This window comes from Lepisosteus oculatus, chromosome 2 (genome assembly GCF_040954835.1).
Source record: "Lepisosteus oculatus isolate fLepOcu1 chromosome 2, fLepOcu1.hap2, whole genome shotgun sequence".
NCBI lineage: Eukaryota > Metazoa > Chordata > Actinopteri > Semionotiformes > Lepisosteidae > Lepisosteus > Lepisosteus oculatus.
In genome coordinates, this window is record NC_090697.1 from 66,776,296 (window position 1) to 66,803,536 (window position 27,241).

Genomic DNA, 27,241 nt, shown 5'->3' on the forward strand with positions numbered 1-27,241 from the left:
TTCCCTGCATCCAGATCATTTTCCAATTAAGCTGAGAGCATCTTAATCACTTTTTGAGAGGCCATGTATTTTCTTTCAGCCATTTTATGTCTCCGGTTGGTTTCTGTCAGTGATTCTGTCTCTATATATGCTCATGTCATGACAGACAAGTAGATACAAGTAGATACAGTATGCACAGTGACGGCAAGCAGAAGCTGGTTCTTAAGGACTTCAAAGACCAAAATAAAATAAAAGTACATAACATAAAATAAAAGAGTTGTGTACTCAACATGATTAGTGATTACAACTGACTGCCATTCTGTAACTACTGTATATGCTAGCTGTATTTTTTTTAATAAAATACCATACAGCATGTGCTGTATTTTATAAGTAGTTCAGGTGGGTCACACTCGAAGAAGGCTCCACAGCTAAAACGTTGTGTTTTCTTTCTTCTCTTTTCTGCATGGAATAAACCTATTACTTGTTCCCATGTATTTTATAAGGTAGAAGGGAATAGAATATATCTACCCTGTCTTTCAGAAAGTATCAGGGAATTTAATACATGCTTGTGGGGAAAACCAAGAATGGGGACTCATATTTCCCCCGCATACAGAGTAATTAAAAAAATGAAACTGGAAAAATGACTATGTAGGCCTTTTTAGTGTTAAAAAATCCTGCAAATTCAGCTTCAACAATAAAGCCAAGCAATCTGTTTTTTGTCATGATTTTAAGATAGACTGGTAAATTGAACTGGAATCAATGCATTCTTTATGGTATCTATGCTAACATGGATAATTGTGTTTGGCATTTCATTAGATTTTATTTTAAAAAGGTGAATCTGCAAACAGACATTATATTCCTGGGTACACTAACATCAAAGACATTACCAGCAATTCTAAACAAACTTCTCTTGAAACTTGAAAAAATCGTATCTTAATTTTGTAATTTATGGTTATTTTGAATTTAATTGTGAAAAGGCAGAGCTCCATACTAACATTTTTCTTCTGAGTTATCTGCTTCTAGCCAGAATTTTTCAGCAGTCAAATTAAGGCTTTGGCTGCCATATTTCCAGCAAACTTTGAAATCTGAAACACAACAATCAGAGGCCTTAAAATCTGAAATGGTTTTATACTACTTAAGAGCAATGTACTTAAACCCTTAAATACGGCTGTCTTAAATAATACTTGGGAGCCATGCAACCAAAATATGCTGTTTCTGTTTTTATTTCACTCTCAGAAACACCATTTCTAACTGAAGCCTGAAAATTTTGTTTAAACTATTTCCCTGTATATCACTAAACTTTTCAAATAGGATTTTGCTTTGCATGTCTATAAATAGTCCCTTCCAGAATTACCACCAATAGCTGGAACCAGACTAACAAGTAAACCTCAAGATATTCTCTGCTTTGCAAGGTCATAATGTACAGAAAACACCCAGAATTTAGAGAAATAGATGCCTAAAACCAAACTCAAATTGTCCAGTTTTCTCTGTTGCAATGCATAATGCTCTACTGCTCCTCTGTTTTACTTAGTAAATGCAATCCTGAACACCTTCATTCAAATCTATAGTCATCCAAACAGTGTGAGAAAGTTCTTTCCAGTGTGATGGCTTGCTCTAACTTTGCTTCATCCAAGAGGATAGATACTGTAGGGTGCTAATTCATCTAGTGTGTAAGCTAACCAGGTTTAAGTATCTCAAGCTAGAGAAGAAAAGATTTTTTAGACAGAACTGGTGAACTTATAATAAGATCAGCTACAATAAAGTTTACTTACCCTTATCTACCAGTTTAATTGCAGCTTGAAAATGGTTTTGATCCTCATAATAATAAAGGCTTCAGCCATTTCCTTTGGACTCTAGAACTCCATTTTACATCTTGTTCATCTTTGGACTGTACTTCGAAACCAGCAACCTTTTTTGCCACTAATATTTGCAAGAACAGCTTAGTTATTGAATTTGCCTTTAGACGCCTTCCTAGCACCTCCAGAAGCCTTTTAAGTTTTATCAAAACTATTAGTTAAACGGCAGGCCTATTGCCCCATTTAATACCTGTCCACATATGTACAAAATGCTGTATAGCGCCCCTAAATTAAAATTAAATTAAACTTCTGCAGCAAAAACTAAGTCAATGCCAAAAGAATCATTTTTTTCTCTCATGCAGTAATATTCAATGCAATATTCAATGCAGGTCAATTTACCCTGAACAATTACAATTCTTTCAACACCCGGCATGTGTTGTTTTTATTTTCATTCTTAAGCATTTTACTGGAACTGCTTAGCTACTCATTAGTGATTTCTCTGGAGCACTGCCCAATGCTGAGGAAGCAAAATCCCTCGCTTGTGTCCTTTCTGAGTCCAAAGCATGGTTTCTGTGGCTGAGGAAAGAGCCATATCCTTAAAGAACATGCCAACAGCAAGAGACACTGAATATAAAAGTAGATTTACCCACTAGAGTACTGGCAAGAGCAGTCCTGTGGCCTATGGCCTATCATACAACACCAGTTGTGCTTCAAGAGGAGGCTACTTGGACCACCAGGCTCATCTGGTTCCATTTAGCTTCCTGATCCCTGAATCCTGTTAGGCACTTTCTTTAACGATCACAGGGAATCAGCATCCAGGATATGACTTGGGGGGGATGTGGTTTTCTATTTTTCCACCACTCCTCAATTACAAAAAGCATCCTCTGTGCTCCACTATGAATCTAGCAGCTTGCTGAAATGACTTACAACAGATGATTGTGCAGATTAGGGAACAAAAATTAGCTGTGATTACAATTGTTTGAAGATACGTCAAGCAGAGGTAGGAAAACCCCTTTTACAGATCTCTTGCATACTTGTTGACAAACGTTACGTCCAAAATACAGAGTTCAACTATGAGTTAGAGCCCTTCATCAGATAAGATACATAGTGTAGTGATATGTATAATGAATGTATATATAAGGATATTAGTTGGTGCATGAGCACAGGAATAAGAAAATGTGTAAGCTGTGTAACTAACACAATATTTAATAATAATTTTCCACTCAAGTGTCATTATTTCCCTTTCAAATCTTGTAGAGTGATGTCTAATCAAACCCAGAATAAAAACAGAATGCATAACATTCAGCTCTTGTTTCCCTTATGCGACCATAATATGATGCATTAACAGATCCTTGGTACATAATCAATTAAACAAGTAACAAGTATTACAGCTCCGGCTGGTTTCAAGGAGAAATACATACAAGATGCATTCTTTTTGTATCACAAGTAGAGCTCGAAGTATATGAGAATGAACTGAGAAACTCTTCAGCAGATGGGCTGAGACCATATGTAGTTTTATAAGCAGTAAAATGTTAAAACCACTGTGAAACTTTACAAGCAATTCACACAAAAATGTGAGAACTAGAGCAGAATGAAAATGTCACTTATATCATGTATAGTAATTTTAACTTGCTTTGTAGAACATGGTGACCGTATCTCACCCATGAACTGAGATATGTTTTAATGTTTTTACTTCAGCAGCTTGCTGTGTAATGCTAATCAGATACAGTAATGCATAGCAACGATTCTAAAATGTCACTTTACAAGTCAAGCACATGGGGGGCAACATTATAAATGAAAGTTGGGAGTACAAAAAGAGTCTTGTAGGCTCTGAACAATTCTTTATGTGAAACACAAAAGCTACAGCCTTTCTGAATTTTGCATCTTCCTTTTTCAGTCACATGCTTTTTAAGATGTTTTGTCCCCAATCTCCAGGGAATACCTAATAGAAAAAACATGTTAAGTTGGCAAAAGTACTTAAGCAGCTTTTTAAAAGATTCCAACTTTTTTCCAACTTTATCAATCTAATTTTATTCTACAAGATAAGACAACTTATATTTGGCAGATATCAGATATACACTGATATCTGATGTTAGGGGGGCACCTGGACATCTACAGTAATGGATTTTCTATAAGCAAAAAATCTACCTAAGGTATCTGACCATGTCAAACTTAAATATGTAGTTTTTGAAAATTCGATATTCTAATGTCATTGTTATCCCTTATAATAGATTGCATATTTCTCTCTGTCTTCTTAAAGAAACCTTTTAGGACTAATCCACAAATAAAAAAGTAGATGAAAATCCTGATAGCAACAAACCAATAGGCTGAGAAAACAGCTACTTGTTCCTTCAGACAAGTAACCTAAACGAAAACAGAGATGCAGTTGACATCAATGGAGTTAGCATGACAATACCGACAATAATATATGAGTATCAAGAATACATAATTACAATTAACAAGAATTTTCTTGGAAGACAATTGCATTTTAACCAAGATTCTGCAAGATGAAATACAGACTACTATCAGTTTATACAGTAAAACTAGTAGCTATACAGAGATCAGAAAACAGGAAGCAAAATGGAGCATAAATCATTAAATAAAGAAACAAGAAACAGCTGGATTTATTGGATCAATTAGCTACTACCAAATGGGTTAAATGGGTCAAATAGCCTCCCCTTGTTAGTAAGTGTTTATATGTGTACCTTCAAAGCCATGTGCATGCTGTTTTGAGCAAAAAGAGTGTATCCTATGAGAAACACAAAATTGATTGAGATATTGATTCATATCTAGGACATTACCTCCACCATGTTTAAGAATCTGTTCAGAACTACAAAAATGAGGGCCAGGAGAGTTCTGCAACAAAAGTTAATAAACAGATAAGACCAGGATGAACATTCACGTGATGGAAATGTTATAACGAGGAGATAGAGAAGAACTACAGATGGTTCAAATAGCTTATCCATGAAGCATGGCCTGAGAATGCTCTGTTGCCTCTGGACTTTGCTCACTTGGGATTATTGATGATGCAACAGCAGAATTCATTCTGAAGTTTACAGAAACATTTTGCCTGCTTATGTGGAAGAAAAGACTTCCATACTGTATATTGGCAGTTTCACCATGCAGCATGAAGGTGCCCTAAAATAGGGAAAATGCATTAGCAGAATAAAAGCAGAAAATCAGTTCACCAAGTCAATCCCCAGATTGAAAACCTCTTGAGTGTGCCCTTAAAATGCTTAGTAAAAATTAAAAAAGAAATTGACCTCAGAAAACCTTGAGAACAGATACATTGGGTACTCCCAGTGGCTGCAGCAAGGAAACTCAAATGATTATAGAAAGAGTCTGATGACTTGAGTGTATCAAATACTTCCCTCAAACTATTACTGGGTACAACATAAAGTAGGTTTTTGTTCTATTATGATCAAGTCTCTGCATGGAATTGCCTAATAATAAAATGTATATTACAGTATGTTGCAATTATAAGTCACATTAATCTCAATTTCACAAACATGAACTGTTTGCAAATCAGCAAATAACAGTTTTGATTTACAGTAGCTGTCCAAATGCTTTCTGAGGGCACTGTATGGTCTCTCTAATTTCTGGCATCCCTCCATTTACATTCTAAGATCTCTGTCAAGGCACAAGATACTATCATACAGCGTTCTTTGGTGGAGATGAAGATTGGATAAAAAGATATTCAAGTTACTGCTGTAGGCTTTGTTCTGCCCATGTTTGTTTTCAAGCCTTTCTCGGGCAGATCCTAACTTGCTTTCCCAAAGATGCCGCAGGATTTAGTCTAGGCAAATAATGCAGAAGAATGGCAATGGCACTCAGATATGCCCCCCCCTCCACACAGACACACTTTCCTCCAGCAATCTCAGCCTTGTAGGCCTGTGTTGTACAAAAGCACACATTGCCCAGTATGTGATAGCGAGATGCAGGTGCGTCACCCAGACATTTGACATGAAGGCATGAAATGAGAATTAAGAGAAAACAGATAGACCAGCACTATATTGAAATGAAGTATTCAATTCACATGCAGTGACTTCCACTGAGTAGTGCTCTAACAAGCGTACGTATAGTATGTTAATTGGAACCACTTTATTACATACTGTAGACACTTCTTTTAGAAGTCAATGACGAGTGTCAATCTGCCAGCAGTTTTTGTGAGCTATTTGGAATTTAAAGTGACATTTGGCACTTGAACAACTGTTTTCTAACCTAACATTTGGAGTTACCTGTACCGTGAAGTGATTTTCCAGTAATGTGGCAACTCTTTATGTGAAAGAGTTCAGACTCTGGAATAAATCTAGCAATAGTCAGGTGATTAAAACCGAGGGCACTATACTGGACCTTTCTTTCATATTTAGAATTGTCTTTTTTTTATTATTCGTAAATTATAACTAGAGGTATTTAGGAACGTTCAGGCTGCAAATAAAGGAAGGCATCAAGGTGACACACTAACTGAAGTAAAGTACTACAGCTGCAAAACACCTGAGGAGTCATTTTAACCAATATCAACTGCTCTTAAAATATTGTGATAAGAAATTCCTCTGGTTGGCCTGCTTGCCACTAAAGATATGAAAGGAGCATACTTACTGAGATAGGAATCTTACAGGAAGCCAGGTTTTTCTTTAGACTTTAATTTGAAGACAAAGAGAGAGGACTGAGGGCACCATGGAGGCACAGTGCTTAGCTTTGCTGCCTCATGGCACTGGGGCCCTGGATTCAGTTCCAAACCTGGTGTGCTATCTGCATGGAGTTTGTATGTTCTCACCGTGTTCATGTGGGTTTCCATCAGGTACTCTGGTTTCCTCACACAGTCTGAAGGCAGGCTAGTGAGTTAGTCGGCTTCTCTGAAATTTGCTCTGGCATGACTGTATGTGTGTATGTGTTTATGTGTTCCCTGCAATGGACTAGTGTCCCATCCAGTGTGTATCCAACCTTACCCCCATTACTTGCCGAGACAGGAGCTGGCTCCCCCGTGACCCTAAATTGGATAAACAGGTTAGAAAATGGATTGATAGATGGACGATAGGTGCAGGTTTCATGATAAATCTTAAACGTTCAGATTTTTGTAATTTAAGAGCTTATGTGATGACTGCAGCTTCACCCCTGCTGAGATTCAGCCAGTGCCTATCACAGTCACCTCCAGCTTCAAAGCCACACAGCTGCTGCCCAGACACCAGTGAAATCGGCTGTGCTAAAAGGCTGGGCTTCCTGCCACTGGAGAATTCAGTGAGTTAGCAGCTGACATGAGGTGACACCAACTTCTGGAAGTGGTGCAGGGACACTGAATCACTATCTTCATATTTTAAAAGAAAATTATCATTCAGGCAGAGTCCAGTTTTTGCTGTTTCTAGTTTGTACTGTGTGTTATGGACGCACATAGTTGCAATACATCAACAGGATATGTTCAATTGCTTGCTAGATCAATATGAAAATAGATGGAAAAAATGAATATCGCTGATAAAAAATCTAGTAATAGTGCATTTTAAATGCATAAATGGTAACAGCATGTAATACTTTCAAAAGGTTTTTGTATTAAAGCCCTGTCTAGAGTTTTCCCCTTGTCATGTCCATCCTTCCACCAGAGAGTGCATTTCAAACTTGAATTGGCGAAGAGCTGTTTGACCCTAATGGAAAATGTTAGACACAGGAAGCAGTAAGCTGTGGTTTGTAGTCTTCCCCATTTACTTCTATGACTATCACTGCTCTCCTGTGTTTAGACTGCTCCCCCTACCATTCCCCGCCGGTAATGCATTTTGCACATTACGAAGCCCGTACTGTATGTCAGGTTGGACCAGATTTTATCCTTTTAAACTGGGTGCTATAAATGGAAACATCTGATGGAAAGCTTAGAATTGTATGCATCACAGTGGCATAGCCACTGTTGTAGAAGGCAATGCCACTGTCTGCCATCTTTACCACAGTCATAGAAGAACCACATCAAAATAGACCAATTTTCCAGGATCACATCCAGGCATAGAAAATAGATGCTGGCATTTTGCTTTTGACTGCTCCCTGCCAGTACTTAGTAACAAATTCTTCACTACTGTACCTGTAGCCAGGGATAGATGTAAATGACACCGTGAATGAAGCCCAATAGCCAAGCTGGGACATGCTGGGAGACAACCTGACTGTGATCAATGTATCGAATGTGTGTTGAAATGGCCAGCCCCATTGATTGTATATTTCTAATTCTAGCACAGGAACTTTGATTTGGATCACTATCATACTCTAAACATAACTACCAAACAGGGGACAGATGTAGACAGATTCCCTGCATTGTATTCAGATCTCAAAAACATGTGGATTTAAAGGGATCACAGTGACATTCAAACCTGTACTGTATCTGCAGCTGTATCGAGCAGCTACGGTATTTAGTCAGAAAAAAGAGCAAGAAACTGGAGGAAAGGCAGTGTAATGTTAGGTGACCTTTTTGGAAACAGTGTCCTTAAAGTAGGGGATTTTTTCCACTTAAGACTGACTAAACTCTAAACAAACAGGCAGATCATTTATGTCCTGAATAGCACTGGAGACTCCTAGGTTAGCTGGAATTAAAACCAGCAGATACCAATGGCCTACACTATGGTTGAGGTCTCCAATCTGTCCCTGACCCTAGAAGACCCTGGAATGACCCTGATTCTGTTCACCTGACCCTGGAATTGTAGCTAGTATTAGGAACAAACTCTCTACTAATATGACCTGTTTCATATCACAGGAAGCAAGTGGCATCAGCGATGCAAGTCACTTTGCTTCCTAATCACTAATTACTGTATTAATTGTGTCCGACTACAAAATTTTGCACATAGTAATAAGCTACAATGGGCTTTTGAATGACTTAAGAGCTGCCAGCCACTTGCTCTAGACCTGTTCAGTTTGTATTGATTTTTAACTGGTAAACACTTCTCTTGTCTCTGGTATAGGGCTGAACACTGGCCAGCAGAAAGCTTTCTGGAAGCTCCCCAGGATCCCCCAATCATGGGACCTTATCATGTTTAATTTCTTCTTCACCGGCTCCCTTCAAAGCCCTTACATAAAGTGAAACCTAATTAAAGGCGTTTGACTACACTGGTTACCACACAGCTCCAGCTCCAAGCTGGGGGCTATTATAACTTGACAGCACACATGAACAAAAAGGACGAAATAAAATACAGCAGAAGTGAGAAAGTTTGTTTTGTTTAGGACTGCAATAGGATAGGGATCTGGCACCAGATTAGAGACACCTGGCTTAATGTTTAGTTGATGTACAGTAATACCAGATACCAGTGTAAATTATGCAACAAAGTCACTCGTGTGTGTCTGGGTCAGCCATGAATAGTCAATTAATTAAAGTGATACCAAATAAATCTAAAATCCGTTTTTAACACACCATGTACATAAACCATGGGAAGCGTAGCCCGTGAAGACTTTGGACACATGATTTGCAGATTGCAGGTTCAAGTCTCCCCTCTGGACACTGTGGCTATGTGCTCCTGTGCCTCACCGGGTGGCTCTAGTCCACACAACGCCAGGAATGGGGACCAGCATTGCTGGGGGTTCATCTCATTGACGGATCGGCCCCCCGCTTAACGTCACTGAAACCAGGCTAAATTCTGGCGCGTCGAACATCAGTGGCTCTGATAAGGACCTTGCCTAATACATACTGTACAGTAGTTTTTGCAGATGCTCAACACAGATGCAGTTTCTTGTTTCATTGCTGTGGTGTGTGCACGGCGCCGCGCCCTGTCAGGCTGCTGGTGAGTTTTAATGTTGGGCCGGTCATTTTATCTTACGTTTGCAATTGCACTTTTTGCAGTTTAAAAACAGTAGTTCCCACGTTTTGCTATGTTCTTTAAGTTGACTTATTACTGGAAATCTTGTTTTGCATTAGTTGTTTTCGTGGAATGCAACACTGCCAAGATGCACTGTGATATCGGGGAGAGGAAACCAACCTGAACAGGTGCACTTTATTGGTTACAGGGCTTTCTTATTTGGTTTCTTCCTTGTGAGCTCAAAGGAACGCGGCATTACGATTATGTGGAGCTGTGGCTTGAGGTCTGGTTTGGTAACTGGAAGACCGTTAATTCAAATCTTATTTGCTGATCGGTGTTGCACCTTTTAGGCGACGCGATTCATCGCTTCAGTAAATCGGTAGCCTATCAATGTAAAATGCTTGGAATGGGTGCTAATCAAACCTAAATTAAACCTTAAACAGTAATACCAGACTAATATTGTTAAAAATTCAAATCCTGCAATTTTGGTTTCCTGCACTTGAGCATCAGTTTTCTCCGACGTTTTTTTTCTGAAACGTAACCACAGGAGCGGATGTTTTCCTGGATAGTTATTTAAAGGATATTTAAATTGTAATGTTCTTCGGTAATTAGGACCATACACTCATCCATTTTCAATAACCGCTCTGGCCAATGCAGGGTTCCGGTGAGCCTAACCCGGGCAGACAGTGGGCGAGAAAACTCAATGCACTCTGGCCCGGCGCCAGTGCATCGCAGGTAATCGGAACCACATTCAAGAAAACCGGTGAAAAACATTTGTTTTTAGAGATCTGGCTTTATTTTAATGTTCATGTGATTAAAAATAAAAGTCTTGAATGTTTTTTGTTAAGTACTGTTCTTTCTCTAGGCAAAGAACATCATTTTAGTTTGGGCAATGTTAACACCTTTTTCAGACCAATTCATACTAACTCTGGTGGCGATATAAACCTACATGTAAATGTGTAGTAGTTTGTCCCTAAAGTCTCCTTTCTTAGTGTGTTTCTTTACGACATATTGATCGTAAAGGTAAAGGCCTGGACGTCTGTATAACAGCAGTGCAAGTCATCGGTCTGTGGGCTGGTCCGAAGTGTAGACCTCCAGAACTGTACCCTAACGTCCTCTGAATTTTCAGTCTACGTAATACTGGAATACACATCTTTCTTATTGTAAAACAGCTCACTCCAGCCGAGCAACCTCACAACGGGAAGAAAAAAAATTCACAACTGTTTATAATTCCGCCGCAACTGGCTCGGACTGGACTTCAGCATAGTAATCCTACTGTATGTTACCTTGCACGAACACACGTTTGGACCGTGAAAACTCTTACAGTTTACCACATTTACCATGGGTAAATGTGATTCTAATATTACAGGGATTGCGATACTGTATCCCTGTAGTTTGCAGGGATAGTATTCTAGGCCTGGTAGTATGTTAGTAGGCATTTTTTGTGCAGAGTATATCGTGGTTTGCCAGACTTTACTATGGGTTATTCCACAATACTAACCGTGATTATCTACAGTACTGCTATTCGCGTGGGCGGCTAAATCCTTTAATGTAAATATGGAAATAATTAGCAAATATGTAGCCACAATTCAGGGTGTTCTATAGACTTTGACACACGTGTGCAATTGAAAGTTTGTCTGGGGTCACGTCGTCTCCTTACATCTTAGCTGTACACTCTCGTCTTTCTCTGCCTCGGCTTACTTTTACAAAAAAAAGGGGGCTGGTTCTGCAGTTTGGGCACGACTCCGGTTATTTCCGTGGTTGTAAAATAAGTTCACTGCTTCTAGTCTGCGGACAGACCAACAACACCAGGGTTGGGATCACAGATCTCGGGACAATAAAGGAACCAAACATTTTAAAACAAAAAAAAAAGTTGTTTGGCGTCCAGATTTGGAAAATCGATTTCTTCATTTATTTAAAAGGTAGGTTAGCTGTGTCTCTCCTTTTTAATCAATGAATGCTATTTCAGAACTAGTTAGAGAAATAATACATAAAGAACCCCACACTGTTTCGCTTGCTGTACAGTACTGTATATGACAATGTAAATGTAGTCTATGTGGTTTCTAATGTTTTCATTTCCTAAAGATGCTTATCCATACCCTTAACTGTAGGCTATATTTAAGGCGAACCAACATTAGCTGTGGCTTTTTGAGTTATAGAACTGGGGTCTGAGTTCAGAATTTCCCACAACCACAAAAACCTGCGTGAATTGTGCTTAGGTGAATTTCGGGTTTAATTTACCTGCTCTGTAAGTGATTGAAGTAACGGAAACGGGAGTGCTGACTGACGCCTGTTGCCTTTTGCTTGTCGAGAATGCTGACACAACACAATGGATTTGTTATTGTTTTATAAAAAGTTTATCTTCTTTAGTGGTCCGAATAATACAACTGCATCTATATTGGAAGCTTTGCTTACAGTTAAGTGGGATCTATAACGTTATATTGGTCAAATAGGCAAAATCTACTTATTTACAAATAGCAGTTTTCTGGAGCCACAAAGACAGATGCGAACACTATTAATCTCAAGTTTATGTAGCCAGGTAAGATGATTGAGGCGAAATTCTTAATTGGTCAATGGGCTTGGTACTGTACTTGAGGAGGGAGAGCAGCTGCTAAAATGTAAAGGAGCCCAAATAAACATAAAAAAACGAAGAAAAACAACATTCAAAGCGGTGAAAATGAATAAAAACAACCACACACCTCAATAAAAAAGTTTCACACTGGTTTTAAAAAACATTAATTGAAATTAAGTCGTGTAACTCTTATTTTGGGGGTAACATGTTCAGTTCATTCGGCGCGTAAATGTGGAGAATTTCTTCATGGCTCGGAACTCGTCTAGATGATGAGCTGTGCCCGCTGTTGTCCGCACATCTTCAAACTCTTTGCTAAATTACTTTAATATACGACTCGGGTAGTTTCTTTACCTTGCTGTTGGATATCTTAAGTATTCTGCTTTAAATACATGTCGGTATCGTTTCAGTTTTAATAGAAAAGCCTTTTTAAAAGTACACTTTGTGTAATGTTTTTTTTCCCTGTTTCTGCCGTCTCCGACGTTTTAGGGGGTGTTTGCTCATCTTGTTGGCTTTCTTGTAGGATTAATATGAATTTGAGTTCCAATGAGCTCTTTCCAAACCGCACGATAAAGTACAGTTATCAATTCATTTTGGTGCATAATCTGACCTCTGTGAAAACATTTACCGGTATGATCAACAAGACATTTGCAAAATGCCTTTCTGGGTGAGTTAGCTTTGAAGTGCGTTGTAAACGGCAAAAGTTTAGGTGTTCTGCTAAGAGGGAGAGAGTGAGTGAAGGAATGGAGAGGAGGGCGCGGCTCTTTGTCGCTGCAATGTGGGTTAGGGGTCGAATATGTTGGTTATTAAATGCCATTTTGCGGTTGGTTAAACATGGTTTGAATTTAAGATGCGGTTTGTAAAGATTATAAGCGACCTGGAAAGATATTTATTTAGAATCGTAAAAGCAATAACGTGGAAATACAATCTTAATCGGCAGTTGTTTTTGATAATTGACTGTAAACAGTTTTTTTTGTCTGATGTATTTAACATAATATACCGTATGATGTCAACGAACGTTGTAGCTCTTGGCATTCAAATGTATTACATACACAGTAGAAGATATTCGGTGTTTATGAAATAGCTATTACATTTCATGCTACAGTACGGTATGTGATACTTTATGTCTAACAGGCAGACATTACCTGGTGACACTGCAGGAATGATGTACAGGTACGGCTGACTTTGAATTACTCTTCCTCAGTCTTCTGGAAGATGTCAATAGTTATGAGGTTTCCATAAAATATTAATGATTGACAATTCTTATTGCACAAAACGGGCCAACCTTTACTTTCAGACCAGGGTAATTATGATAAACGGTGATGACACTAGGATTTCCGCTTGTTTTTATTCTTTTTATTTCGGTATTTCAGTAAATATCAAGTGTTGTAACTTTTATATTCATAAAAGTGGATGAGTCTCTCTTAAAACATACATTTATCAGTCTACGTTCATCTTGAAGGTACCAAATATGTTGGATTGTCTATGGCGTTCTCATGCTCCTCTGCTTGTTTGTGCTCTTTCCTTACCTGTCAAATGTCACAGGCAAGAAAGAGAACAACAAATTTAAAACTGGGAGGTGCATTTTGTTTTCTATTTTCAATCAGTAATTTCGTAAACGAATTAAGACGGGTCGAGGGTTGCGCGTTAGACATTTTCTGTAACGCGTATGGAGCGTAAAGAGGCACCGGAGACCTTCTGCCTCCTAGCGGTGCTTTACAGCCGTGCTGAGCTTTCTGCATCAACTCTTTGTACTGTTGCCTGTCGGAAAACTCCAATTACGTTTTGCAGAATATAAGGGGTGCTGGATCTTCTTTTAGTGCTGTTCTTTCGTTGCTGTCATGTCAAAGAAATGTTTAAGTTGTGTGATTGTGTCTAAATTATTCCGAAATATACGTTTACCTACACATTTTATGTGGGCGTATTTGTACATTTTAGGAATATGCCTAGTGTGTGGAGACGGGATGCAGCAGGCAACAACAGTCAAGGAGTAACAAAGTTACAAGTTTGTCTTGTCTTAAAAATTCGCTTTACATTGTAGAAGCTGTAGGGACAGTAATTAGAGCAGATACAATTGAAATCTCAGAATTCAAGCAGTTAATTACAGTTCGTGCTGTGCTAGTATGTTTCTGAAAAGACTTAAATAAAATAAATCTACATATGCATAAAAGTCACTTCAGAGGGAACGAAACCCGAAAATACTTAGACAAGGCTATAAATGAAACTTGGCCGGATTATTTCTCCTTATTGCTTTTTTTCTGTGGACACCACATCCAACTGAAGTGGCCAGGGGTGGAATGCCAAATTGCTAGCTTCAGGACAAGTCACCAAATTATAACTATACACTGGTAATTTGACTGAAATTCACGGATGGAGCCACCCTATGGTTTGATAGCCTGGGGAGCAGCATACCTTAAAAAGTAAAAGAGAAAAACGGAGGAAGGAATCTTTAATAGAGGTGCATAAGTTGTGAAGATAAATGCCAGTGCACTGTTCATTTCCTTCAAAGCTGTTTGTCTCCTGTAGACTAAAGCAAAGACTGCTTCCACAAAAAAAAATCAGCTGGCCAGTTTTGAAATGCATTTTTTTGCATCGCCCAGAGTACCTTACTCAAGCTGTAGTGAACAGTATATTGTTTGTACTGTTTTGTAATTTCCTCTTCTGTCTTTTTTTCTGCATGATTCTCTGTTGAGGTTGCATGCAAAACCTCAAAGCTGACTGAAGTGAATCATACCAGGGGATTTGTGTTAGCCTTGCAAGATGCACTCTACCCCATTAACAAAACATTCGTTTCTGAGACCCGTGCAATTCCATCCACTTTACTGATCTCTGGTCTAAAGCAAAGGTCCTCTGCTTCATCCCTTAGAGACCCTCATCCAGAATGTTCTGCAGGTCTCCACAAATTATCAATAGTTAATGGAGAAATTTAAATTGTTCCAATTCAGCAGTGAATTAGATCAACTAAGCAGCCTAATGAAAACAAGAATAGGTGGCCTTCAATGGAGCCTCTTATTATTTCTGGACTTTGTAGTACAACAAGCATCTATGCAGAAATGCAGGAGTATCCTGTAACAGGATGAAAGATACAGTACTGTAAGCAGTATGTACAGTAAGAGCATATAACAGGGTAACACAGATGCTAAGAACTGCTCTTTTAAAGCTGGCAAAAGTTTTTTCTTGTCTCAGCTGCATATGTAAATACATTAAAGGTTGGCACTCTGTATGGGTTGTCATCTCATCTTGATCTTGGTTTAGGGTGGTGGAGCAAGCTGTAATACAGTGTATTAGAGGGAAGATTGAACGTCTGATGACATGTGGCAAGAGATGATGTTAAAGTTCCACACAGCAGGGGAAAGTACAGTAATTAGCCAATACATCTTAACAGCCTGGTGATCCCTGGGAGTCTCCTTATGAGTCACAATGTTGGTCAGGAGCTGCCTCAGACTTCATTCTGGAGATGCTTGTATCTCTAGATCGTTAGTAGCTCGGAGGTCCCTGGGACTCTCTAGATGGGTCAGAAAGTTAGGCGGTGCTTCTAGTCTATTATATTGGAGAGCTCCCAGTGGCTCTCGGACAGTGGGGTGTGTTCTTCTACAGCAGGATCTATGCTGAGTAGAGTGTGAAGGTTCTTCAGCCTACTGTTTGTCAGCATCCCTGCAGCTAGTTTTCCTTCATCTTCAAGGTTTTGCCAATCAGTCTTCCCTCTGTCAGAATCATTCTGCTTTTTGACAGTGCAGATTGCAATGTGAGAAATTTAAATTAGTACATGAATTTCTCTTCCTATCAACCACGCCAGCAATGGGGCTGTAGCAGCGATCCTGGTTAAATAGCAGCTCCGAAGTAGAAAGTATATGAAGGTGGGACTGGAGTCATCAAACTTCGGGGCACAGTTTGCATTTGATCTTAATCTTTCCGTGTTACAATAACCTGCATCTGGGAGGGAACTTGTGGCCCCTGGAGTTTAGCATGAGCAGCAATTCATCCCGCAGTAGACTCTGTTTTTTTCTTGTCCATTTCATAGACAGGACATTTGTTTTCTAAAGAATTAAAACTCCTGATACTCCAATGATAGCCTGTATTTATTTAATGTCAACCAAAATTATTGTTCAGATTTTTTTTCTCATACAGTAAGAATAAAATAGATTCTTTTGTAGTGATAGACTTTAACATAAACTATAAGATCCCCAGTGATATTCACATGTTTTAACATGTTTTATGTTTTAAAACAGGCCATTCTGCACACCCAAGCATACATGTTCTATATTCATTTGTCCACAGCCCTGGTTTAAGGGACCACTGTGTCTGCTGGTTGCTTTCTTGCCGAGTGCTTAATCGGCAGTGATTGGATTTCTGTTGGGTCCTATTTTTAGTTTTACATACACTTCTTAAAAGTTCAAATGGGCTGTCAAGACTGTACCAATTTTTTAGTTTAAGAATGACCTCATTGGTCACTGCCAACAGCCACTTGGACACAGAACCCCTGAAGCAGAGTATTCATGATGTGCAGGACTGATCGAAGAAACAAGTCTAAACAAGCAAGCAGATCAGCACTGGTGGCCTGGAGCTGCACTGGAATTAAATCCATCATACACTGTGATGCTCAAGGAAACAGGGTTGAGTTCTGTTCGGATACACTAAGAGATACTCACAGCATCAGAGTTCATTTTGAAATACCTGCCCTCCAGTATATTAGCATTTGCGACGTTTATGTTAGACCCTTTTGGAAAGCAAATTAGTGTCTTTAAGTCAAGAAACAAAAGAGGTCATTCTGAGGTATACTAGTCCCTATACTAGACACTTTTGATACTGATGGTACGTGTTCCCATTGATTTGCTAGAATGAACCAGTAGAGAATAAATTAATAGAACTGCGTTGCTATCAGCTCATAAGATCCCTAAAAAAGTGTGAGTATATATATTGTATATTGTTGTGATGTCGGCATAAAACCTCATAATGTTGCAACATTGTTTTTTTTAATATGGTGTACCATATGGCACAAGCTGAAAACTAAAATAGCTGCTACTAACATAAGACCCATTTCTTGTATCAATATAGCTATAAGCTATAGTACATACAATAATGAAGAGAACTCTTCGCCTTGATCCCCATGACAGAAGTATAGAAAGTATAAAGTATAATTCTTTAGCTGTGACCTAATTAACTTGTGTAAAGAAAATATTGAATGGGTACTGTGAGGCTGAAAAGTCTTAACCTGTCACTAACGCTGTGAACCCTTGAGCATGTCATCTGGGATTTAGACAGATTTGAGCATTTTATGTTTTGGTCTATTTTCTTGTATTTAAAAGAGGCTAATCTGGACTGGATATTACATTGATGTTTCATTTTTAAGCAGAAGGAAAATGATAAAAGTAATCCTTTATCAGAAAGTACTATCAGGCAGACAATGATTGTTAGTTTTAAACTTGAATTAATAAAATATTTGCGCCTAACAAAACTTCATGCAGTATTTGTGGTATTCACAAGCCTTTGTACTGTGTTTAACAAATACATTTACCATTAGTTCTTTATAGGATTTTGTATAATTATGCATCTCTTTATAGTCTTCATGTGTGACAGGAGCAGAAATAGGAGGCATGTTTTTCACAGGGAAAGCTGTAGATAAGATGATTCCTCGGAGTTCTAAAGACAAGGCTAGATTAGACTTGTGGATCATTCACTTTACTGAAAAACGAGAGACTTCTTCCAGTCACTCACAGTTTCTTTTAATTTGCTTGATACAGATTGCTGCTGAAGATGAAATTGCCATAATAATTAAGACAGCTGTGAAAATGTCCATGAAATATTTACATTTAGTCTTTCCTAGTCTTTTCTGTGTGACTTTGAGCTAATCGTGTAAAGGAGTTCTTCACTGCTTGCAGTCCTTCACTTTGGCTCAGAGAAAGTATTTTGAAAAGGTCTCAGATGTCACGTTTTCTAACAGGACTGTGAAATATTGTATGAGGCCCCCCTCCTGTCTTCCCAGTGGGTGTTTACTGAAGCCTTGACCTCCTGACTCCAGCTTCCCTCCACAGTGTATATTTCCAGGTATGAGGCAGCTTTAGGGTCATGACCCTGGGGGAGGTCGTGGGGTCGTGGAGTTGAATGGGAAATTCCGGTCTCCATGGTAATTTGTCAAGCTCTGCAAACTTTATTTTGCTTTACAAAGGCCAGAGCCAGGAATGATACACAGAAAGTTGTTGAACACATAACTGGTCCAGACAGAGTTATTTCTTAGCCATTAAAGGTCAAGTGACTAGTAATGTGTAAAAGTTAATTAATGCCCTTTGGACAGGTTCCATCTGAGTTATATCACGTCAGATTTATAAAATAGTATTTCAGGTCATACTGTAGTTTTGAAAGATTTAAGAATTAAAATATACATGTGTTGAGAAATGTAATCAGGTGTGTCTCTTCTGAAATGCATCAATAGGATTCCTAGTGGGAATTTTGCTCAAAGGTGCATTTATTTCACTAAATACTGTGCTATAGTAATGGTTCTTTTCTGGTTATCAAAGGAAAACATTAAAATACACTATTGACTAATAGTGTGTGCCTTGTGCATTGCTATGTCAAGAGCAATTAAACCATGCATCCAGCTAGACAACCACAAATATGCTCCTCACTGTCTATATTTGAATTCCTCAGTACCTAGAAACTAGGGTGGCAGCTTTGACCAATCCGGGCACATGAAGGAGACAATTGAGGTCCTCCAGTATGGGGAAAAATTGAAACAGTTGATGAATTGTCCTTGGAACATTATTTTAGCCTTTTTTCTCCATATACTAAAATATTCTAAAAAAAATCACATTTCTTTCCCATTTGGAAGCCAGTCTGCTAAATTGCTAGTTAATTGGTCGTCTTAATGCTCATTAGTGAAATCATTGCTTATTTCTTATCAAATTATACATCTTCTTTATTTCATGCTACATGAAAACTATATATTACAAATAGTATGTATAATATACTACTGTATGTATATAAAATGAGTCTGTGGCTATGAAGGAAAAGTTTCGAGGAGGTTGCTACATAGTATGTTGACAGTTGGCAAAGAGAGACTTCCATGCACTGTATAATAGTCCCTGTCCTCTGGCAGTACCAGTGAGAAATCTTTTTTTAAATTTGTTTTTATTCCCTGGGTGATACAAAAGTACAGACTCGTTCTCTGAATGAAGTGGCTAAGCCAGTTTGGAGAATTTTGTGGAATAACTTATTAGTCCACAAAATATTATTACACCATTCCTGACTATCCAAAAAGTGCAGGAAGCACATACAGGATCACTAATTAAAAGAATTAAACAGAGTATAAATGAAAAACAACTACTCTTAGAAGGAGGACGGGGAGCAGTACCAGAGCCATCTGTTTCTCAGACTGATGCTTTGTTTAAAACTCCAGAGTCCTGCTATGCACATTGCTCTTTTGACTAGGAAATCATTTATCTGTGTGAAAAGGAAGCAGTTTGAATATCATCAGTTTCATTTATAGCATGCAATTATTGCTTTTCTTTCAGATTTAAACTGCACTTGGACCCACTGGTTTCGTTTTTTGCATGAGACAAACATTTTCCTCATACAGTAGGTTAAAGGTTATGTACCAAGAAACTGCCTTACTCCTATTAATGGGGTGGGGGGGGAGATGTCCAACAACAGATTGGGAGCACAGCTGATGATGGTTTAAATGTTAGGTTTTTTGTTTTGAATAATTGAGTGTCCATTGAAGCTGAAGTCTCATTGCCTGTAAGGCAGAATATTACTGTATGTATGTATAATATACAGTACCTAGTTGGGATACAACTGGACGTTTGTTCCGTACTCTTTCTGTGGAAAATGAAATCCCATTGGCACGGCTGAAAATGGAACTTTGACACATGTGTTATTGTTACGCAACGTGATGTACTGACAGCGATGCAGTTCTGCAGAACTCTCTCCTGGACTTCTCCTGGTTGGTAGATAGACTTGTGATTGTATGATGTACAATATGCCTGCTAAATACATATGTAGATAGTTGCCAGATAGTACCAAGCTGTGACAATTTTCTAGTTTCCTATCAGCAAAAACTGTGATTTTGTTATGTTTTCAGATTTTTTTTTCATATCTTTGATGTTTTAAGCATTGCTGAGCCTGGTTAATACTTGGACGGCTAAATTCTTGGGAAGGAAGGTTGCTCTTGTTGGAAGGGGTGTTGGTAGAACAGTAACCTGAGTGCTTCACTATGACCCACAAAGTGCGAATGTCTGGTGGTGTTGGAGAAGCTGATGTCTTTCAGATGAGAACTCCTGCTGTGACTCTGTCTGTACAGTCTATTATTTCTCATGGCCTGCTTGGCACTTTTCACATGATCAAAGGCATTTAAACCCATGAGAGTGGCAAGATACAAAGATTATAGAGTTAGTTCTGTCTGTAGCCTCCTTGTGCTTTTCAGAGTTAGTCTGTTTCCTTCCCAACCTCCAACCTACTGTACAGCTTCCTCCTAAAAAAGGAAGGAGATTGTCCTCAGTGAAACCTTCCAATTAAAAAGAAAATATTGTCCTTGTAGGCTTTAAAATAAGGCTGTGAGGACTGTTGAAATACAATAGCCAGGCAGACTGTCTCATTTTTTTTATTTTAAATGTTAAATTTTAAAGGGAGAGAATTGGCGGCTAACAGTGAGCAGTTTTCCAACATGTTGTCCAAAACCTTAACTCACAACTCACCTCTCACTGGATGGTAGACAGGTGAGACACAGCAAACTCTAAAGGGGGCTGAGCTGTTGGAGAATTCCTTTATTATTTCCTGAGAGGAAGCGGAGTGTTTATGGAAAGGAAGGCCTGGCCAGCCACTGGCAGTGGTGTCGTCTGCGACTGTGCATTAACATCTTGGATTGCCACCAGAACGACTGGACCGAAAGGCTGACAGGGACGCTTATTTTTACTCAAGCGAGAAATTTAGCAGACTTTCTCCTACACAATACAGTAGACGTTAGTAACAGATCAACCAGTCTGTCTGCTTCACAAATGAGTGAAATGTAGGCGTAAACTTTAAAACTGCTGTCGCTGAAACAAATTTGGCTAGTTTTTTATTCATTTTCTGGTACCCTTTAATTTTATTTTGTCCAATAAGTGTCATCATGTATATACATTAATTTGTACTCTTAATAATGCAGTTTCCCCAATATTATTTCCCCCAAAGTTGCAGCTAATGCCCATGTATCTATTGTATATTCAAAGAAACTGCAACAATTAAAAAAAAAAACAGGTTTACTGACATTTTATTGAAGAAACATAACCAAAAAAATCCTTATGCTGATTATCAAGTTACAGACTAGAAGTATACTGTATGTGGCTGCTGTTGAAAACAACATTTAATTTGCACCAGATTGCAGATACTGTCTTGTAGAATTCTGTTCTATGCCTTTCAGTGCCAGTTCACTGGTCTCTGAGCCCTAGATGCCACAAATTGTCACAGATCATCCTACAAATATTCAATTTGATGCGTAGGGGCATTCACAACATAACTGTCACATTCTTATCTTGCAAAGAAGTTGTTAATTGAGCAGTATGAGGACATGCATTGTCCTGTCAGGATGAATCCTCAGGGAGGACAGAAAGCGAGATTCCAGGGCTTACTAAATATAGTTTCATACAGTCAGGTTGTAATCAATCCCTCCATGTGGATTTCTGTAGTGACTAGACACTCCTGCCCAGACAATTATACTTGGATCTCCCCAACAATTTGTGTGTTGCACCAGATGATATGCTAATTCTGGTGTACATCTGAATCATGCTTGCTGACAACTATCAGGGTGGTCTAGACATAAACATGGTTCATCACTCTTTTCAGTTTGTTGACATTCAACCAGTTAAATGCCCTCATTACAAGCACCCATTCAGCTCTCACTGATGATTTACAGTTGCACAAGAACCAAATCAAATTCATGGACCATTCTGATCAATTATTCAAAATGACACCAAAACCCAGAAATGATTTCATTCTTTTTTCTAAAAACCAACATAAATAGTAATGCCTTTTTTGATTCGTGAGGTGTACATATCTATATTATTGTGTATTCATAAAAAACCCAAAATATGCAAATATATTCTATGCACATTGTTAATATGCTACATAAATTAGATATCTGTTGCAAAATAATTTTATAAGATTGGAATTCAGAGCAATTTCAAAACTTTAAACAGTTATGCAGCAATAAATGTCTTGATTATGAAATCTTGTGCAATCTCTTTCTTCTTGGAGAAACATTTTCCATTCAAATACATGTAATTTTATTTTCTGAAGGTGCTCAACATCAACCTTCTTCAGCGTGACATGCATTTTACTTGTTTATATAAAGCTGCTTTAAATAAAATGTCATGTGTTGTCAGTCTCAGTGATAGGAATGATTACTCAGGGATATTTTAATCAATCGCCTTTCTTCTTTTGTATTAACCACAACATGAAGTATACAGTAACATTAATACTCATAAAAGAGCTTGTGCCCATCCATTCAAATCTTCTTGCCTTCACAGTGGATTTGCAGACTGAAGAGGTCTAATTCTGTTGGGCTCGGCTGTGCATACTTAAACATGGCCAAAACCAGTGTCACAGAGAACAGTATAATTTGAGAGCTATTTTTAAGGGACCGATTGCTGTGCTGGCTTTTGCCAGACAGCAGGGTCACAACCAAGTTATTTTTTTTTCCAAATTGTTGTATTTTACTTTTAAAGAATATTAACTATGCATACTCCTTTACCATGGCTTGGTTATATTATAAGCCATTTACTGTACTGTCTGTTGTAGTCACTGCTGCTTTTTCTGCCATGTTGATCCACTTTAAATGTATACAGTATATGAATGTCTTGCAGGAAACAGCTTTCACTGTTATGGTGTATTTGAAGAACTAGCAATCTATAGGAACTATGGGGATGAAGAATATTAACTCTTACCACCTACTGTATCAATTCCAATTTACACATGTAAAGCCATAGCCATCCACTCGTGAATGTTTCATTCACTTTGTATATCAGAGCATGTGATTTAACATTTTGCCATGAGGTACAGTTTTTAATGCAATGCAGTGCCTTTGATAGGTTTGTTGGATGCAAACTATTCTTTAGACACTATTGGACATACAGGTGCAATCTGAAAGGGCATGTTGTTTAGAAGGAGTAGTAGGCAGTGCGTTCTTAAAACATTAAGCTTTAAAATTGCATTTGGTTTATCTTTTGATATTTAGTTATTGAAGTACAACAGGTTTGACTAAAGTCTGAAACTTGATTAAAGTTTGCAAAGTTACCCTGCTCCAGAATGAAATAAGTGTAACCTTTTCAAACTAATACAAGCAATACATATTTTACTCTTTATTTTAATCTTTTGCTTCTTTGATTTTGTTTTTATTGGTAGAGTTATGGGTGACTTGTGCTTGGAAGAGGTTAGAACATGTAATTGGTGTTTCTGGAAAACTAGGTAGTGTTTACGTAGGGTATGTTTATCATATCTACATTTGTTTACTGTATGTATACATAATTTATATGATGTTTCTTCTTTTAGAGTTTACTTTTAACAGACCACGACATGTTGTAACACTTTCTTCACCCTGTATAATTTATTTTCAGGCAAACTTTTTTCCCCATTTTCCATGCATCATGAAATTTGTTTTGAATTGCTTCTGAGCTCTAGAGTCGTTTAACTTTCATTTCAAGCTTTTATCCATTTTACTCACAGCCCCAACAAATATGTATGCCTGAATCAATTATAGTAATACCTTGGGTATTGTCAAGTGCTTTTCATCCAAAACAATTCTCCTGCTGTTTTACTGGTAGAAGGAAAGTCAGTCCATCCACTAAAAATGTGGAAAACTGACAAATTAGTCACACTACTGTATGCACATTCATAACAGGATGTGAATTGAATAAGTAATGGAATGACAAAAAAATGAGATATAAAAACTGCTTCTTCCATTAATCTGAGAAAAAGGTGCCTCTCAGCTTGTGAGTAATCCCCAGTACATAATTTATGTGATTTATGATTCTTATGTATGCAGTTCATCCAGATGGCCATCACTGTTATTGTAGCTGCACCTTTCAAATAATGACAGACGTGCTCTTGTGTTGAGAGATGAAGCTTTGTGGATTCCTTTGGTGTTTCTCTCTGAAATGGTTAATGCAGGTAGTCAGTGTACCTCATTGGGTACTGGAGGAAATGTGGTTAACCCAGAACAGGAGACTGGCTGTTTGGGTGGCAGCTTTTGAATGACATCATCTTTAACTGCAGTGTATTTGCAGGAATGATCTCAATTGACCCTGCCCATGTAGACCTACACATCATTGACTGGAAAATTAAAAATAATATTAAGCTGCAGTATGAATAGGAAAGTGTGTCTGCAAAGCAGACACCTTTTCCTGTGAGAACTTCCAGTATGCAGGTCTCTCCAGACAGGTTCAAAGGAAAGCTGACTTCATCTGTCATTTGCTTGTTCGTATTTTATTCTTTAGTTGGTCCTGATTTGTTTTTCTGTTGGTGCCGGTTGCTGAGTTTTCTGTTCATGCTGGCAATTCAAATCAAATGAATGAAGGAAGCAAAAACCTAGGAAAAGTTTCTTTGCCAATCCATGTTAGGGAATGAGCAACAGTTGGTAAGTTTGTAAGTGTTTTGCTCATGGGGTTAAAAGGACCACAATTCCCCACATTTCTTTGCAGGAAGATTGAAAGGTTAAGCTATTGCTTTTGAAATAACTACATACTTTGTAGTATTTTATTGAAATGACATTGCATGATGCATTAATAGCTTTGTAATGTATGAACACACATTTTAACGCCATATGCAAATATAGAAAAGGGAAAGAGTAGTGAATTAACATTGATAGATCAAAATAACCAGGAAAATGAAGGCCAGGGACACAGAATAAGCAGTTTGCTGTGGTCAGGAAAGATGTGCTAATCTCAAATGAAGAATAACAGTATTCATCGTCTATAGAATCCCACTAATGACCATGGAGAGGAAGCCAGTGAATAACTGAGACATAACACCTTTAAGTGGCTTGTTTTCTCCTCTCAGTTGCTGAGACCAGAGCCTTTAGAATGGAATGGAATGTTTAACCTGGGATAGCTCCTTTCAAAGTTGTCCCAGAAAAGGGCTTTGGAGGGAATCTTAAAGGGCATGCCAATCGCCTATTTATCCCCACAAGCCTGATCGTTCTTTGATTAGTAAGCCTTGTGGTTTAGTGCAGCCCATATGTCTGGAATTAGCTAGCAAACATGATTTACTCCAAAAGAAGAAGGGGTTGGTTTAAATATGTGCAGATGTGACAGACGTATTAGTCTCCCTTTGAAAAAATATTTATTAGTCATGTAGATTGTAACATAAAGCTGACAACATTATCTGGTTTCAGCTGAAATGGAATTCATGCTTGTAAAGTTTGTTTTTTTTTTACCCGGTCTCTTTTTATGAATTGTGAAACATCTGTAAAAGCCACACAAAAGTGGAGTTCACACCAGAAAGGGGGGGGGCAAATCAAACTGCTTCTAAAGATAAGGGAAATAAATTGGCCCTGTTGCAACAGTTTTTGCATTGGGAAATGTAGTCAGCTATATCTGCAAATTGATGCAACTAGCTGCAATTTAAAATGATTTCAGTCTCCATCATAAAACAGATTTTCTCAGTCAACTCAGTTAGCTTCATAAAATAGATTATTTTGGCTGCACTTAGACCTGCCAACATAATATATGTTTGATTTACAATTTACTATGAATGCACAACAGTAACATCTGAAATCACATTGGTCAAACACACCCAAAAGACATGGCAATAGAGTACCAGATAAGAGTACACCCTGCCTGTGTCTGTCTGAGAAAGGAGCATCACCTGCGGTCAGTATAATGTTGCCTATATTTTACGTGCACTTAAAATTTAGAAGTTGGTGTTGCCCCAGACACAATCTCAATTAGAAGGACTATTCAGTTTATTTAGTTTTAGTAGTCCTGGATGCCAGCACTCTTGCAGGTTTTCATTGTAGCCCAGCTTCATTTTTAACCCTTCCTCTTCACTACATGCAACATTGAACGGAAGAACGGCGAGGCCAGCTCAGGCAGGCTTTGCCAAGGTCATGTTCAGCATCTTCTCGGCTCGAGTGCGCCCAAGACCAGAGAGAAAGTCTGTGTCAGATCCTGAAATGTGCACCGGCCACTGTCACCAAGAGAATGAACAGTTCCTCACCACCTGGATGGGCAGGCAAAGAGCTGAGCACCAGTCAATAAGAAGACAGTATTTTGAATCTTTGGAAGCTCACTAAATTTCAGGGGTCGGCCAAGAATTTTTGAATTTCCAGTGAGTCTGTAATGTCTGGGCCTCTTTGAAGGGAGGCAGTCTTGTCCATATGAACAGAAATTTAAACATCCTGCAGTCTGGTTGGATTAATTAAAGCTTCAATTGAGACATCATGTAGATGATGCTCTGGAATTCAGCATCTCTCTAATGGAAAGCCAGGCCACCAATATCTTTGTTCTTCTTTAAGACAACCCCAAAAAAGTTAGAATAGAAGTAATATGTTAAATGTTTTTTGTTGGAAGTGAGATGAGTTTCAAAGAAAACAAATTAATGTGTGGAATTCCATACATTTTTAAAATTGAAATCCAAAATGTAGTGGAGCTTGTAAAGAAAACCAACTAATTAGAGCAGCTTGGACACTATTTTTTAAACTGGGTCTGTGCCCTGTATATTAATCCTCGAGTTAAGCTAAGTACGTCAACAGATTTGTAGACTATTTTCTGTCTCTTAGGAGCTGAGGAAGGAGTGTCCTCATTCCCCATCAGGCCTACTGTTTTTGTTAATAAAATGTTTTTAACTGACCTGGGCATTAAAAGTTCTGAAATAGAAAACTTACATTATTGGTTTGCAAGCACATGGCATTTTATTGTTTATGATGGACCCCCTTATTTCATTAGAAGTTATTTTCTGACTTAAGTACGTCATATAAGAACTTCAGCAAATGCTCAGTATACAAAATAAATTGTTCAAAGAGTGACATCTTGCCCCTTTCTATACTGGTATTCACACTTCCCAGTATAGGTTATTCACAATTGTTAAAACAGTTTTAACTTTAAAATAAAAAATGCAATTTCTGTATTTAGGAATGTACAGTATGTAGAGCAACATCTTCCTAATTTATATAA

The 27,241-nt window shown here is 38.2% G+C and overlaps 1 protein-coding gene across 5 annotated transcripts in view; it reads left to right on the forward strand.

Moving 5' to 3' along the window:
* Nucleotides 1-9,403: 9,403 nt before the first annotated feature.
* The window catches only part of bgnb (biglycan b), a 51,034-nt gene continuing 33,196 nt past the window's right edge, over nucleotides 9,404-27,241 (forward strand). The window contains exons 1-2 of one of the 5 annotated variants that reach the window (XM_015343000.2): nucleotides 9,404-9,517; nucleotides 10,190-10,267. Coding sequence is in view for 1 of the 5 variants with exons in the window: in XM_006625612.3 (XP_006625675.2) it covers nucleotides 10,184-10,267 (84 nt within the window). In the remaining 4 variants the exon portion in view is untranslated. Of the gene's footprint in view, nucleotides 9,518-9,870; nucleotides 9,912-10,168; nucleotides 10,268-11,304; nucleotides 11,455-19,654; nucleotides 19,674-27,241 lie in introns of those variants that run through there. The other 4 variants (XM_015343009.2, XM_006625612.3, XM_015342993.2 and 1 more) reach the window with 4 other exon arrangements.